Source organism: Cucurbita moschata, unplaced genomic scaffold (genome assembly GCF_002738365.1).
Source record: "Cucurbita moschata cultivar Rifu unplaced genomic scaffold, Cmos_1.0 Cmo_Scf00208, whole genome shotgun sequence".
NCBI classification, from domain to species: Eukaryota; Viridiplantae; Streptophyta; class Magnoliopsida; order Cucurbitales; family Cucurbitaceae; genus Cucurbita; species Cucurbita moschata.
The window spans coordinates 14,146-30,822 of record NW_019268724.1 but is presented as its reverse complement, the minus strand read 5'-3'; the positions used below and the strand labels follow the sequence as shown (position 1 = coordinate 30,822).

Below are 16,677 nucleotides of genomic sequence, written 5' to 3'. Positions count from 1 at the left end.
CACAAAAAGAAAGACCAGGCATCTATCAATTTCTTTTCGCATTCTCTTTATTGATATTCGAGTAAAGAAAAGAGATTCATGATCCTGAACTTGTCGGTAAAGTTGCTTCGCATCTTTACAGCTTCCATTTGATATTGAGAAAGCGGCGGGCCTCAAGAAACTCCCCAATAAAGGAAAGAGAGAGACCGAACAGGAAGGAAAGACTCAACCTTAAACCTTTTCCTCAGCCTATTTATTTACCGAGAAAAAGATAAGAAAGAGTATCATAGAATATCATCCATGTTTCAAACATCCAATTGAATGTTATACCTATGGAATGAGTCATAAATCTAATAAAAGCTCAATACTCTTAACAATGACTTGTAGTTTTAAATGGAACCTCAGTTGTTGTAGCCCATTGTGCAAATGTAGTTTTAGGACGAGGTGATAAAGAAGCTGTCCTTTGGCATAATAGGTTAGCTCACGGGCTTGAAAAAGGACATGCATCAGCCTTTTGCACTAAGCTAAGGAAATTAAAATCTCGGCTTGGATTAAGGATGGACTCTTGGTCACGAAAGGGAATCCACTTTTTTTTACTTTTGAAACCTTGATTTTTTCGGTATGCTGCGGAACGAGCAAGGAGTGTCACGCACGAGTGGAGCAAAAACAAAGCTAAAGGAGAATTCTTCGTTAAGGAAAATCTAATATGGATGCATGTCTCTAGAACCGCCTAAATGAATTAGATAAGCTATGTTTGCTTAGAGCCCAAATTCGTCCAAACCAATTTTAGATTATGTCTATAATCTAAGGCTGAAACAAGCTAGAGCCATAAGTTAATAAAAAAAAATTTTAATTTTTTTATTAATTTGTTAAATGAGAATATTAATATTTAATTAGATGATCATGTTTGACTCAATTTTAATCTTGATTGAGTTATAAACGGTCTACAAAAACTTGCCGTTCGATTTGCAAATGTGAAAATAACTCTTATAGTTAATATATCTATAACTTTCGTGACTAAAGTGTAGACTTAAAAGTAGAGTAATCTATAGGTAAGTAAATATTAAATAATATATTTAAGATATAACTGAAAAATATATTTAATTTTGACCATCAGATCAATGTAACGGTGAAATTGCAAAATGAAAAATTCCATTCCATTCAATTCAATTCAATTCAGTGTTCAGGATTCTTTGGTGAGAGCTACCATCTTTTGGTAGCAACAGCATCACATTTTTAACAATAATTTACCTCTACAACCTTTTTCCTTTTCTATCTCTTTCCTTTCCCTTTCTTTGAATACTTATTTTTTACATTTAAAAAAAATATATACAATACAGCCCCAACTCAAGAGAAACCAAAAACAGTTTCCTTATTCACACTTGACAAAAAAAATGAGGCATTCCAATCAAGGTGTAGAATTTACAGATATCTCTTGCAGCACCGATGAACTCGGCTGGTCCGAATGCAGCGGCATGACGAGCCGCTGCAGTGGCTTCAAAATATTGGCTAATTGTGCAAATGAGGGGCGCAAGTTTGGATCGCTGGGGCAGGGAGAAGCATAAACAAAAGGAACATGAATATTAACTTGATATGTAGAAGAAAAGAGTGCTAAAAAACACACACTAATGACTTACGTTTGCCAGCATTCCCAGATAATCCTTGCAACCGTGGTATCCACTTCCTTGGGTATTTCGAGTCGTCGATTCTGGAAACCGACTGCACCAACAACTTGCATAGGATTCATCCCACTCCAAGGCAGTCTCAATGTAGCAAGTTCCCATAGAATGATTCCAAAGCTATAAACGTCACACCTATGCATTTCGAGAACATCTCAGCCACATTTGACATACAGAAAATACCTCCCATTTTACAACCAACCATCAACCTAGTATGTGATCTGATGCTATAATGAGAGATCCGATATATAGATTTGTTGAGGATTGTTGGGAGAGAGTCCCACATTGGTTAATTTAGAGAATGTATCATGGGTTTATAAGTAAGAATACATCTCCATTGGTACGAGGCCTTTTGGAGAAGCCCAAAACAAAGCCACGAGAGCTTATGCTCAAAATGGACAATATCATACCATTGTGGAGAGTCGTGATTCGTAACATAGATAACATAGATCTCATGCTCAAACGTGAACTAAAAATGGAGAAATAACATTTAACTCCAACTTACTTCTCATTTGAAGGCTCATTCCGGAGAACTTCTGGTGCCATCCACTCAGGCTAACACATGGAAACAAAATGAGAGACCAATTTATTACAGAAAAATCTGAAGGAAATGTTTTAAAGTAAAAATCAACATTCTCAGCTTCTCACCGTTCCTCCAGTTGACTTGGATGACAAAAATGTACTGTGCTTCAAGCGTGACAACCCAAAATCTGATACCTACACCAATTAAGAAAGAAAGAAAAAGGAAGAAAACCAATAAAATTAAACACCGATTAAAACGCCTGCTGATATATCAGTAAATTGGAGGATTCCACATCGATTTCTTTTCTATTTGTTATAATACCCATAAAACATAAAAATAATATTAAAAAATAAAAAATTATATAAATCTCAGTATGAAGATACACTAATAACAATGATTGTAGGCGATGGGAGGAAGTTTACATTCCAGTTCTTATCAACCAAAAGATTGTAGATATAACTCAAACAAAATGCAAACTTAGTTGAATAAGATACTCAATTAATAGACCATAGCCGTAAAACATCAGCAGTAGGAGAGTTGTTATACCTTTACATTCCAGTTCTTATCAACCAAAAGATTCGGTGACTTCAGATCTCGGTGAACAATTGTTGGATTACTTGTATGCAAGCAATTCATGCCCCTTGCCTGCCATTGTAATAACGAATTCAGACGACGATATTTTACTCAAACATTAGTCGAATAAGATACTCAAAGTTAGTCATACCACATCAAGGGCCATTTTTATTCTGCGGCTTTCATCAATTTGACAATTTGGTCGGTGAATGATCCGGTACAAGCTTCCTCTGGAGTTTAATGGCATCAGGAAAATTTCAGTCCAGAAAACAGGCGAGCACGTCTAGATGATCTAAACATTTTTCTTCCTCTTACTTTTAGGGGCGAGGGAGGGATGGGGATTTATTTAAAGCAAAATTTAAGTTATACCTTGGAAGAAACTCAGTAACAATGGAAAGGTTAGGAGGACGAGTGACAGCACCCATAAAAAGAACAATATTTGGATGACGTAGCTGCCGCATTATCAGTACCTTACAGCAGAAGAGATTTTGAGTTCATTGTCAAAGATGGCTGATTGTAGATATAACTCAAACAAAATGCAAGTACAATGATCATTCCCTGTAACTATTGTTAATTAAGTTGCATTTCTCTAGTTCCAAGAAAACAAATTAACCATCATATGGAGCAACATGCTTCATGAAAACTTCATATTTTGCCCCATTAGCCATATAGAACTAGAATCTTAGTTCTCTAAATGGTGGGGGCATTGGATTCATTGGAGAAGAGTGATAGTCTTATTGAAGAGAATTAAGGGTGGATTGAGGAGTGAAGAAATGAGTCATGAGGGCAAGATATCATCCATTCCTAGTTTTGCTATTTGTAGTCATGAGGGCACATACCCAGGTATACTATCCCCTTCTCTAGTTTATCCTTGATAAAATGTCAGTCGATTTCAATACGAGGATTATGAACAATCGTGACGGCTGAATTCGTTGTCATAGTACAATTTTATCCGGCTCTCTCTTATTCTGCAAGTAACCAAGGATTATCTCTGACCGTAGGAGCTCACATAGCCCTCATGCAATAGTTTGAAATTCTTATTTGGCAGATGAATTAACCACCACATTTTGTTTTGTTTTGTTTTTTTAACTGTACATCTTCATGTTACCAAATCACCTCACATAAAATCCCACCGTAGTATTAAAATATCATCACTAGCCCAATAAGGTCGAGACCAATAATTGTAGTACGAGTCTACTGTATATTTTTACTTTAAGAAAATGATTTAGGTATTTTAGGAATAAAAATACCTAGATATTTTAGAAATAAAGATATCTAAATATTTTAGGAAAATGATTTAAATATTTTAGGAAAACGATTGAGAAATTTTAGGAATAGGTTACCTAGCCTCTAGTATAAATACCCCTCCACCCTACCTAGGTTTTAATCCCAAGAAATACAAAGCAATAGTATTCTACAACAAAGCAATAGTATTCTACAACAAAGCAATAGTATTCTACAAAGTGTTTCTCACCTAGTTGTGTTCAACAATCTGGTATCAGAGCAAGGTTGGTGTAGGTTGTCTAATCTCTTAGAATTCTTAGTATGCTCTGTGGTTGCAGCGCTCTCTGATCTTCCACATCAAAGACGATTTCTTGAGATTATTAGTGAGTGAGTTTCTGTGTGTCGTGAGTAGTCTGTGACTCTGTAAGTTTTGTGTCGAAAGAGCTTGTTTGGTATTACTGAGGTATTACCAACACGATGGGCGATTCCCACGGGGGTAACTGCAATGAGCATGTTGCCCACATTTTTCATTTTTTAGACGATGTTCTATTTTCAAGGACATGATCTTTGGGAGATCTTGGGCAAGAGTGAAACTACGCCACCAGAGGAGGATCCTAACGGTGCCTTGCGCAAATGGAGAATCAAAGTAGGCAAAGTAATGTTTGCCTTGAAGATCACAATCGAAGAAGAGATTTAGAGCATATGTGGGATGATAAGATAGCGAAAGAAGCATGGGACACGTTTGTGATGTTGTTCTCAAAGAAGAACGATACAAGGCTACAACTTCTGAAGAATGAGTTGTTATCAATTTCACAACGTGATATGACGATTGCTCCGTACTTCCACAATGTCAAGACGATCTGCTGAGAGATTACTGAACTAGACCTGAAGTCTGCAATTGGAGAGGATTGAATGAGGAAGATCATTATCCACGAATTGCGACCAGAATATAGAAGCTTCATTGTCATTGTACAAGGATGACCCACTCAACCATCACTTGTAGAGTTCGAAAATTTGTTAGCCAATCAAGAAGTCATGGCTAAACAAATGGGAGACATCACATTAAAGGGTGAAGAAGAAGCACTATACACAAGTGAAATTCGGAGCAACAAGACGTCGTCTACAAAACATGGATACAAAAATGGTAACAAAGGAAGAAGTCACTAGGGAACTGCACAACCTAAGAGAGCTAAGAAGAACGACAACAAGAGTCCTCAAGGGAACAGATTTGATGGTATTTGCTACAATTGCGGGAAGAAGGGTCACATGTCCAGGGATGGTTGGTCCAAGAAAAAATTTGTCGAAAGCAATGGGCATCCTCCAACATAGAGATTGAGGAGGAATGGGATGCAGAGACAATATGTGTCATAGAAGAAGACGAGCTAGGACTCATTGATTCAGGATGCTCAAACCACATAATTGACGATCTAAGTGGTGCAAGGGTGGCCCTTAAATAAGGAAGTAGTACCAGGCCTGGACAACACTGAAGAAATTCTTCCACATAAGACGGGGAGCAAACTGTACACATTAGCTTAAATGTTGACATGCCTGGAGATTTGAGTGACACCAATGTTGATGAGCAACAAGTGACTCAACAAAGCAAACCTGGTGAAAAGAAAATGGCACCTCAACAACTTAGAGAGTCAGAAATAATTCAAAAGTCAAATCCAGAGTAGAAAATAGAGTTAATGAGTCAGAGACGTGAAGAAGCATCAGAAAACTTGGCTTGGCAGAAAGCGAGGGAGGAAGAAATTATAGCCCTGGAGCATAATCAAACTTGGGAACTAGTACCAAGACAAGAAGATATCAAATTCATCTCTTGCAAGTGGGCTTTCGAAATAATGTGTCTCTCGAATGGATCAATCGAAAGATACAAGACTCAATATGTAGCTCGAGGGTTCTCTCAAGAATATGGACTAGACTAAGATGAAACGTTTAGTTTAGTGACGAATATCACTATCATACAAGTTCCTCCAGTACTTGCGATAAAAAGAGATTGGAAGTTATGGCAGAAGGATATGTAGAATGCTTATTGCACAGAGAGTTAAACAAAGAGTTCTACATGGACCAACCGAAGAAATTTGAGAATGGAGTTGGAGTCATTAGTCAGTACACGCAAAGTGCAAAGAAGCCTCATTTGGATGCAGCTCGACAAACCTTGAGATATGTCAAAGGCACAATCAATTATGATCATTTGTAGAAAAGAAGCGAAGACTACAAGCTAGCTAGATACCGTGATGCTGACTATGCAGGATATCACGATACCCGAAAATCAAGCACCAGGTATGTGGTCAAGCTCGATTCGAGAGCAACTTCTTGGTGTAGCAAAAGACAATCAACAATATTATTGTCAACTAGAGAAGCAGAGTACAGAGCAGCGATTGGAGCAGTTCAGGAAAGTACATGGCTGAAACTCTTGATGAAAGATTGGCACCAGAAAATTGACTATTCAATACTATTTCATTGTAACAACCAATCTGCGATTCGCCTAGCACAAAATCTGGTGTTTCATGCTAGAATAAAGCATGTGGAGGTGCACAACCATTCCATTAGAGAGAAAGTCTTGATGGAAGAAATTGAAATGCAACAAATCAAAACAGAAGACCAAGTGGAAGACTTGTTTACAAAAGGGATAACATTAGAGTTTACATTGTCAGTGCAATGAATAACTAGTGTTGAGGAGGAGTGTTATCGCCCTAGCCCAATAGGGTCGAGCCCAATAATTATATGAGTTCATTGTATATTTACTTTAGAAAAATGATTTAGGTATTTTAGGAATAACGATACCTAGATATTTTAGGAAAGTGATTTAGGTATTTTAGGAATAAAGATATCTAAATATTTTAGGAAAAAGATGGAGAAATTTTAGGAATAGATTGTCTAGCCTATTAGTATAAATACCCCTCTACCCTACCTAGGTTTTCATCTCAAGAAATACAAAGCAAAGCAATAGTATTCTATAAAGTGTCTTGTAATCTCTTCTTGATTGGTCTTAATAAATAGTGCGAGTGTTTCCCACAGAGAATTGTGCTCAACGAGAATTGTTCTATTTGAACAAAATTCCTTTTCCTCAAGTTTCTTTCAGGTAAATAACACTCTATACAATGTTTGAAGGTGAGGCTCATGTTGATCATGCATAAATTGGCTAAACACTTGCTGAATACGTTATGTTTGGTTGAGTGTGAGTTAGATATATAAACCTCTTCATTGGCCTCTAGTACATCTCGTTGTTCACCACAATTTCTTCCTTGACTTTCCTAATTTTTTATGTGGGTCCATGGCGTCGGTGCAAGTTTACAACCACTTCTTCCTTTTTTCATCAATAAATCAATCGATCACATATTTCTGTGTGATATGAAGATGCCTTGAGCTTGAGCTAAGTTTGCTCTCTTGTTTCTTAATCCTAATGTCTCCAAAAGCGTTTCGATTCAAAGTTTAAGTGATCCTTTTCAAAGAACTCAATTTCCTCACAGAACGATACCCCTCCCATGTACCTGGAATCATAGCATTCCATCATGTAGGTGGGTAGGGATTTAAAGGAAGGATGCTCTAGCCACATGTTCTCAAACCAAAAGGGGCTCGGACACCAATTTTAGGACTCAAATAATAGGCCAATGATCCAAAGTCACTCTCAGGCTCATCAACTGTCTACCTCCCCAAGACTTCCAATCCAATCCTTAGAGAGCAGAAGTCTACCAAAGCTTTCTTCCTCCCATAATTAATCAACATTCTATCACATACGGTACATTATTTTAGTAGATTCGATCACATAAGACAAACTATTAAACATGTAAATTTCTTCCATTAAGTTATGCATTGAGAAGTCTATTTTTCTAGAAGTAACTGCTCCACTTACTTCTCTTTTGAACTCAGCTAAAGCAGCGCCAGAAAAATCCTGGTCTAAGAATTTCTTCACAGCAACCTCCTGCAAATCCATCAATTAACATCAAGATGTTAGGATTGGAAAAGACATTCGGTTTGATATTACTTGCAGACACAACTGTATAAATTTAAGAGGACCATAAGAGCAAGGAAGGAATATTTCAACCTAACTAATTAGCAAGTGGGGTGTTAAGACAACCAAACTAATTGGTTCAAACTTCCAGGTTTAATGGTTAAACAATTGGAAAACAATCAGGGTTTACTGATAGTTTAACAATTTCAACATAATATTTCAAGCATTTTATCATAAGGAGAGAGTTAATAGTAGTAATTTGGATCAGACAAGTTATTGCAGCTAAAAACAAAATGCAAAAATGAATGTACCAAGCTTAATATTGGTAGACTGGCTACAGAACACAAAAACATAGAAATATAGTTAATATAACTCACTGTGCCATTCCAATCAGCATGGTAGACTTCTCCATATGAACCTATATATAGAAAACATGGAATTAAAAGAGGGAAAAATGAAGATTTCCAAGGTGTTAAAGGTAAACTATTTCATAGGTTTAAACAATTGAAAGAGAGAGCAATTTATAAATAAGTTTCACCATGGAATGAAGCAATTATATTTTATTTCCAACCTCAGCCCTATAATGTTTGTGAAATATAAAATTCTGATCAGCCATAGCTTACCTAGTCCAATCCTTTCCCCAATAACGAGGTCCTCCCATTGGATTTCACATTGGCCTACATCCACGTCATCATAAACTTGCTCAAACCTACTCCTCGAACTTGGATCAATCAATATGCTGGGACTTCCCGGATCCTTCAATATCAAATTGGTCCCAACAGATCTATCATATGTGAACTTTCTACGGTTATCAAATCTGCTTAAATTATCACGTCCAACAACGGCATCTACCTTTTCATCCTGCATGTCTATATTTCCAGAATATGCTCCATTGAGTTTTCTGTTCTGCTCGTCAATCAAAGGCAAAATATTAGACTCTATCATTGTGGATGTCGACCATGAGTTCATATTAGATGAAGAACTTCCAACTTCAGCACTTCTATTCGATACCCTCGAGTCAATGGATATTCCTGAACCACTAGGATTAACATTTTCAGAGACAGAAGAGCTTGCAGAAAAAGACGATGCTGTATTATGATCATTAGGTCTACAATTAGTTCTTGGAAAACGGCCCTCCATGTAATCATACTCTTTATTCTTGGGAACTGCATTGAAAACAACCCGGTTTTTCCATAACGGCACAGGAGCATGTCCAATAGCGGGTTTCCGAAGCTCCTCAATTTTATTGTCAGAGGATTTGTTAAGAATGAAACTTTTTCCAGTTCCTTTTATTTGGAAAGGATTAAGATCTTCAAAAAGATTTTTGGAATCCTCGGAGCTTTGACCAAGTGAAACTACATTGACATTCAGTCTAACATTACTATCACCAAAATGGGCCCCTTTGTATCGAGAAGTCTCAGTACCTAACAAGGAAAAATCTCCGATTAATATGGAGTTATTCTAGCAGGTACTGGAGAAATAACGTAAATGTCATACTACGCACCTGAGCTTGACGGCACAGACTCTGTCCTTCCATAGCTCAGTTTCTCATCCACCAGTGAGCTGGCCTCTGCTTCAAAGTTTTGACTGCTGCCTTCCTCAAGTAATGATGTTGGCTTCGTAGAAGAAATTCCAGCATCATTATAGTGGTGAAGAGAAGGAATTTTGCTTACTTTAGGGTTGTAAGGCTTAATGGAAGTAGTATCCTTTGCACTTAATATGTCTGCTGGTATAAGTGTTCCAGGAGCTGCCATTAGATCAACCAAAAACTCCCTGAAAGCAGAAATTAAATACTCATATCAATTGGTTTTGATAGAAGTGTGCGCAACACTAAATGAGTGCCCTTTAGGACTAATTTTACTTAACAGTCGCATTTTATTTTTCTTTTAAGGAGAAAAAAATTGTCATTTTATTGAACAACTGAAATCCCAAATGGAAGAAACCCCAACAACTGCCACGGAGGTATAAGAGCTTCCCAATTGATAATAATACAATTTCTCAACAAAGTTCTGTTACTTGTTCAAAATAGAATTTCTTGACAATGATCCAACTTTAAGCAAGGCAAATGGAATGAATGTGTAAAACAGGGAAAGACCAACTATTAAGCAACGAAACCAACAATAATGGTAACGTAATTATTACAGCTTTTTTTTAGATGAATAACATAATTATTACAGCTAATGGACACCATAAGAATTAAAGACTAACATTTACTGGAATATATCCACAAACATAATAACCCATCCAACAAAGGAAGCAATAAAAATTACAAGGAATCCGACTTGGAGACAAAACATCAGAGGGGCTAAAATAGAGGCATTAAGATGACCAAAATATTGTTTAAAGCTCAAGATGCAATTGTATGATATCCTAATGGAGATTCACGCATACAGAAAGAAAAGAAAACAAAAAAAAAGTATTTTTGGAGGATGATGCAGTATACATGCATAATACTGGATGAAGAAATTTCACATTAGCTTAACGAGTCAACTGACATTATTCAATCAAATTAGCCTAACTAAACCCCAAGATTCGACGTAGTGAAAACTATATCTTTGATATCCATCAATCTTATCAATGGCGGATCTAAGACTTTATGTTGGGAAGCTTAATATATTTTGATATTAGATTGACCAATAAAAAGCATGAGTGATTTTCTTATAGGTTAAAAATAATTTAGGTTCTCACGACTTTCATAGAAGTCACAATTTAGTCCTTGATCTATGGATGGTAATAATTGAGTCTTTGGTACTTCCAAATTTTTTACCGTTTAGCCTTTTTCTTTCTCTGTTGGACAATCTCAAGTTCATTTAGACAAACCCAATAATGTCGGCTTTAAAATAGTTTAGTAGATAACGGAATAGGAAGATCTTTTATGAAATATGGATGATACTTCAAGGTTTGTATACTTGTGACACTTGAAGAAAACTATAAACCAAGATAAAACTTAAAATCAAAACTGTGAAAGTGCCGGGTGGAACGAACTATCTCAGAAAGCTTCAATAACTATGAACATCTTAACCCAAACAAAATATTATCGATTACATGACTTTTTGCCCAGTTATTATAAATTCAAAAATACCTTTAACAAGCCTAAATTAATGATGAATGGAACAGAAGAGGCACCTTTCATCCTCCAACTTTATAATGTTCACAGCATCTTCTTCGACACCTGTATAGTGACTACCTTTAACAAGCCTACAAGGCATCTTGATACTGTCAGCTAACACCTATAGCCAAGGAAGAAACGGATATGCTCATATAATGTCAGTAAATCTTTTGTTTAATAATAATAATAAAACTTTAAATAATTTATAAAACAAAATATCACCAAAAACAGTATACTCAGAACTTGAAACACTCAGACCATTTTATTTTCCTGACACCTTGTTAGGGCTCTAGGGCCTTTTACTTTGACGCTATAATATAATTAAGAAAGAAAATCGACCTTTTTCAAGTTCTTCATATTGACAGTAAAACCACATCCTTTATCACATTTAACAAGCGATCTCATAGAGGAAATCTCTAACATAAACCACTATGACAGCTCATGGTCTTATAAGGTACTACTCAGTAAAGGCCGGTTGCATGATATTACAGATATCTAAGAGTCATTTGAGTCAACCAACCTTGAAAAGCAATGCACGATGTCTTGAGAGGCCAATATTGATGGAACCAATAGGCAATACACTGGTGTGAAGAGAAGTCCTTAACTCTGTGCTTCTTTCCATCCACCTTGCTAGCATAAAATGGGCGTCCTTTACAGGTCCGCCCATATGTCCCATAACAAGCTCAGCAAGCCTTTGAACCAAAACCCTCACCTCAGTACCAGGGCAATCTGCAATACATTGAGCAATTTGCACTAGCTCTTCTAATGCATGATCAACAGTCATATTGACCATCACGACTTCAAAGCCAGAACTACCGAAGCTTGCTTCAATATCAGATAGAGATGGAATTTTTCCTTGGACTGCTGCATCCGTGGAGAGGACATCATAAAACCCATTGACCACTTTATCTTCATAGCCAAGCAGATTGTATTCCTTAAAATGCAATAAAAAAAAAATAGTATTACTAAAAGACTGAATGACCCTACAGTGCAGAGTAGCAAGAAAAAGAATATCAGAGCAACGTGACAAGGTTGTGGCAAGTCCAGCTCCACCAGTGTAGAATTTACAACATATTGATGCAGCAGTTACCTCCCGGATTGACTAGGGAAGAGTCGCAAACATACGACCCAACTAGTTTTCTTAAATATAGGTAGCTTAAAACAATTAATTTCTCACTTTCTGTTTCAAATATGCTTCGTTTAAACTTCTCTAAGATACTTATTTCCAAAGGGTGTCTTGATTTTTCCCATGAGCCAAACAACTCTCCGATTGTGCAGGTGCTTAGTGGTTTTATGTTCAGGGTAATTTTTTTTAATTTCGGTCCTTGACGTAGTTAGTCTAAATGAACAATCCTAGACACGATAAAACTGTTTGGGGAAAAAAGATATACTAAATCCTCGTCTACAAGAATGATGCATTAGATTATGATAATTCGAAATCCATCTCAGTCATCTCAATATGTTTATAATGTCAAATTAATAATTAATGCAGTGACCACGTACGATCAGAGATGTAACTGTTGTCGATTAGCAGCATAAACCTTGAATCTTGATCTAATTAATTCTGTTTACTATGCCAATACTGAAAACATGGTCGAATGAACTCCCCAGAAAACAAGAATCTCACCCAATATTGTCTGGAGAGCACCTCGGCAGCATCTCCCTGGTCTCTGGCAGTGGAATCAATTCGATGATTACCGAAGCTCAAAAGCGACGCAGCACGAATTTGATCCTTCTCCGGATCATCCCGAAAGTCCGAATTGGAGGCGCTAATAGCTAGGGCAAGCTGAACCTGAAACTCCTCCTCTGAAGAAAAGTAATCAGACCGATTGGGAGCAACCGAAACCGGAGTCACACTTCCGCCGCCTGGAGGAGTTGTTGCCAGCGACGGCGAAGACGAAGGACTCAATGGAGAGTTGCCAGAAGTGAGGCCGGGAGCAGTTGCAGGACGATTATCAGAAACACATGGAGACGACGACGACGACGACGACGACGCTGCTACGGGCAACGGATTCTCGTTGGATCGACTCGGATCGTGATTGCTTCCGATATGAAACTTCTTGAAAATGTGTTTCATCCCTCTTCTCCAATCTCTCCTTCCCACACTTCTCTCACTTTCTCGGCCACTTTGAATCACTCACCAGCTCTTCCAACTTCAAATTCCTCTCTCTAAGAACACCGATTCACCTTCTCTGCTCCTCAAAATCCGATTCAGAATTCTCTGTTCATCGCTCTCTGTGTCTCTGCGTGCTGTTGCTTTTCTTGGCTACGACGGTCAATAGGAAATGGTTGGGACTTGGGAAGGAAAACGAATGAACGCGTGAAGAAAAAAATGTCTCTCTACACACGCGCCCCCATATCCGACAATGTGGGTGTACTCAGATACTTCACACGTGGAAGCGTGTGGATAAAGGAAGTGGCCGAAATTCATTTTTATAATAACAAAATTGACTTTCTTCAAATCAACGGACCCGCGCTGACTGTTACCGCACTGACGGTTACGGCCCAATCATAAGCTGCCAACGTAGCAGCAATTTCAATCTGCCAATGTGGCATAAGGTTTTGCTTGAATTAAAATATTGTCAAAAATAAAATTTATATACATATAAATTATTATCTATTTATTATAATTAAATAATTGATTATAATTATTTTGTAAGCTAATATCAATTAATTAATTGAGTTTATTCAAATAAAATAAATTAGGAGATGGAAGATTATTAAAATTTTATATAAATAATAATATTTTTTAAGTCGTAGACTATCAGCTAATTTATTTTTATTAAGTCAAATTATTAAAATATTTTTATCAATTAAATTTTAATTTAATATATTTAATAAGTGCATTATAAATAATATAGGTTAAATGGTAGGTTTTTAAATTTAACTGTCAATATTAATAATTCTTCTCAAACAATAAATTTATAAAAAAACATATTTAAGAAACAAAAAAAACAAAATAAAATAATTATAAAAGAAAAGAAAATCGAGATAAATAAATAATTGTTCCTAAACTTTATTCCCTATTTCCTTTTCTATTTTTTATTTTCTTTTTTATTTTTATTTTACATTTATTCATCTTTTCTTTCTTACTATTTTAAAATTTATAATTATTTTTATCGTACCATAATTTACTTCATTATATATGATATTTGATTTTTAAACTATAATATATATAATAATTATTTAATTTGATCACCATACTAATAGTTTATAATTAAATTTGTGTATAATTTTATTTAAATTATTTATTAATAATTATTATTATTCATTGATAAATAAACCCAAAAACCTAAAGTATATTATTTGTAATAGTTATAGTAACAATTAATTACAAATTTATTATATTGAAATTAAATTTGTTGTTAATTAATGAATTTTGAGTTTTGGAATGATGTTGTTTTTCTATGTTTGTTTAATATGTTTTAATAATATTTCGAGTTTTGGAATGGAAAGTGCTCCAATAACTAAAAATAAAAAGGGAAGTGGGAGAACATATTTGGTATAGAGTATGTTCGAAGATACATGTCACTTCGACTATGATGCAAGTGAGTGATTATTGGGATTTATGTTCTAAGACCTCGTAATTAATGATTTAATTTTAATAATAATTTTGATTGTTTTATTTACAATTCAACTATATCTATTGTCCGAAAAAGTTCGATAGTATTAGGATAATCTTGAACATTATATCATTGATATATGAATTATGTATAACTAACAATCGAAAGAGTCAATAGTATATAAATAAAATTGGATATCTTATCCTAATAACACTCTTCATATGACCCACTTTGTAATTGTTACAAATGATTTGATGAATAAAATATAAGGTATATAAATTATACGATAGATATACCATCAAAATTAGATGATTTTTTTAAAATTAAGAATATAAATTAATCCTCAACTACTTAATAGAGATCTATATTAATCTTGGGGTGTTGGGTTTTATGTCCTAAAACTCATAGTTTGTAAACAAAAATATATTCTATTTTCAATAAAGTTATTATTGTTGTTTATTCAGTAAAGATTGTAGTTGAATAAAGTGAACTTTATGATTATTAATCTAAATCCAATAAACTAAGAACACTCTGACTATAGTATGATTACTTGAACTATATGTAGAGACATAAGAGTCGATCAAGTTCAAGTATATAGTCAAAAGGATCTATAGTATGGGGATAAGGTTACGTACCTTATCTTGGGAACACTATGAATGCGGTCCACTTTTGTATATGACATAAACAATGTGATCACTAAATTGTACATGTGGAGACGTGTGAGTGGGGGTGTCCTATGCAATGAGTATTGCATAAGATCGGACCATGAAGAAAATCACTCTCACTTTATAATGTCGTTTACTATTGAGACTGATTTTCTTTTCATTCGATGACCTAGGTAACTCGATTTTAATCCTAAACTAACCATGAACTCTTGTTTATTCGGAATTATCCTTAGATTTGCATGAGTGAGAGTGGCTCGAGTTCGTCGACTCAATAGGCCTCCCATTTCAGGGGTAAGACTGGGTGAATGGCTGGGGACGTGGTGTGCAAGATGGAATTCACTCCTACCCACTTTTAGGGATAGAAGAGAGGTTAGTTCCCTTAAGAATTGACTCCATGTCTTGAACAAGGGGCCCCACCCTCTCATTGCCCTGAGAGGGATTCGGTTTACTTGTTGGACTACAAACCAATTGTTCATTAGAGGATCAGTGAGACATGAGGAACAAGAAGTAACTTCAAGGGTAAAACGGTAAATTGACCTAGCTCTAGTTACGAACGACCTATGAAGGATCGACTTACTAATCATGGTTATATCAAATGGACATAAATATATCTATAGTGAGGGGAGTGCAACTACTAGGCTATAGTGGAGTGTCCTAGTAGTTAACAAATGTTGGTTAACAAGGTTAATGAGTTTAACCGGTTAATCTTGGATCGTTGGAGCCCATGATCTATAGGTCCATTAGGTCCCTCTACTAGCTCATATCGGACTAAACTATAGAATAGTGTGACGAGTGAGATCAAAGTGTTTGAATTCAAATTAGGGAATATGCGCTACATATATACCATATATTTAACCGCATTTTTGTTTTATTTACGAATTAAACAAAAAGAGAGAATCTAAGATATTTAAATAAGATTTAAATATCTTAATCAAATATGTGTCGGAATTGATTGGGATTGACATTTGAATTAATATTAAATATTAATTAAATAGTTTAATTAATCATTTAATATTACTTTAATTTGAAATTAATTATTCAAATTAATTGTTGAATTAAAATGAAGAAAGTCAAAATGTTGACTTTATTTAAGAAAAATCCATGTTAATGGAATTTTGAGGTGTCAAAATTTGGTTTAACCAAACTTGGTGAACTCAAACTTGCATGCTTATCACATAGTCCAAAACATTTAAGTGGAATTTTGAATGTCAAAATTTGGTGATCTCAAATTTGCATGGAAGAGAATAACAAGGTTGGAATTCTTCACTCTCTACGAGTTCATCAGTAGTTCAGGATTGAATGACTTTCCTCTACAGTTTACCAACATGCAAACATAACTCTATAAATAGAGTGATCATGGTACATGGAAGGTCTTCCTTGGTGAAAAAAACCTTGAGAAAAACCTCT

General features: G+C 35.5%; 1 protein-coding gene across 1 annotated transcript; it reads right to left on the bottom strand.

The window, feature by feature from the left end:
- Positions 1-1,114: 1,114 nt before the first annotated feature.
- On the bottom strand, positions 1,115-13,387 carry LOC111440399 (serine/threonine-protein kinase EDR1-like). Its single transcript, XM_023077515.1, has 14 exons — positions 12,670-13,387; positions 11,563-11,976; positions 11,060-11,163; positions 9,438-9,706; positions 8,557-9,357; positions 8,311-8,351; positions 7,835-7,903; positions 3,124-3,224; positions 2,906-2,984; positions 2,728-2,826; positions 2,307-2,375; positions 2,164-2,213; positions 1,617-1,793; positions 1,115-1,523 (listed from the first exon to the last, which is right to left on the bottom strand). Exons 1-14 carry the CDS (start codon positions 13,117-13,119, stop codon positions 1,388-1,390), a joined length of 2,859 nt encoding a protein of 952 aa, XP_022933283.1. The 5' UTR covers positions 13,120-13,387; the 3' UTR covers positions 1,115-1,387.
- Positions 13,388-16,677: the final 3,290 nt, after the last annotated feature.

Excerpts from the sequence above, each read along its gene's own strand:
- LOC111440399 (XM_023077515.1), bottom strand. The coding sequence starts at position 13,119 with ATGAAACACATTTTCAAGAAGTTTCATATCGGAAGCAATCACGATCCG. Across the intron at positions 11,977-12,669 it reads TGCTCTCCAGACAATATTGG|GAATACAATCTGCTTGGCTA; the intron begins GTGAGATTCTTG and ends TTGCATTTTAAG. Across the intron at positions 2,376-2,727 it reads ATAAGAACTGGAATGTAAAG|GTATCAGATTTTGGGTTGTC; the intron begins GTATAACAACTC and ends TAATTGGTGTAG.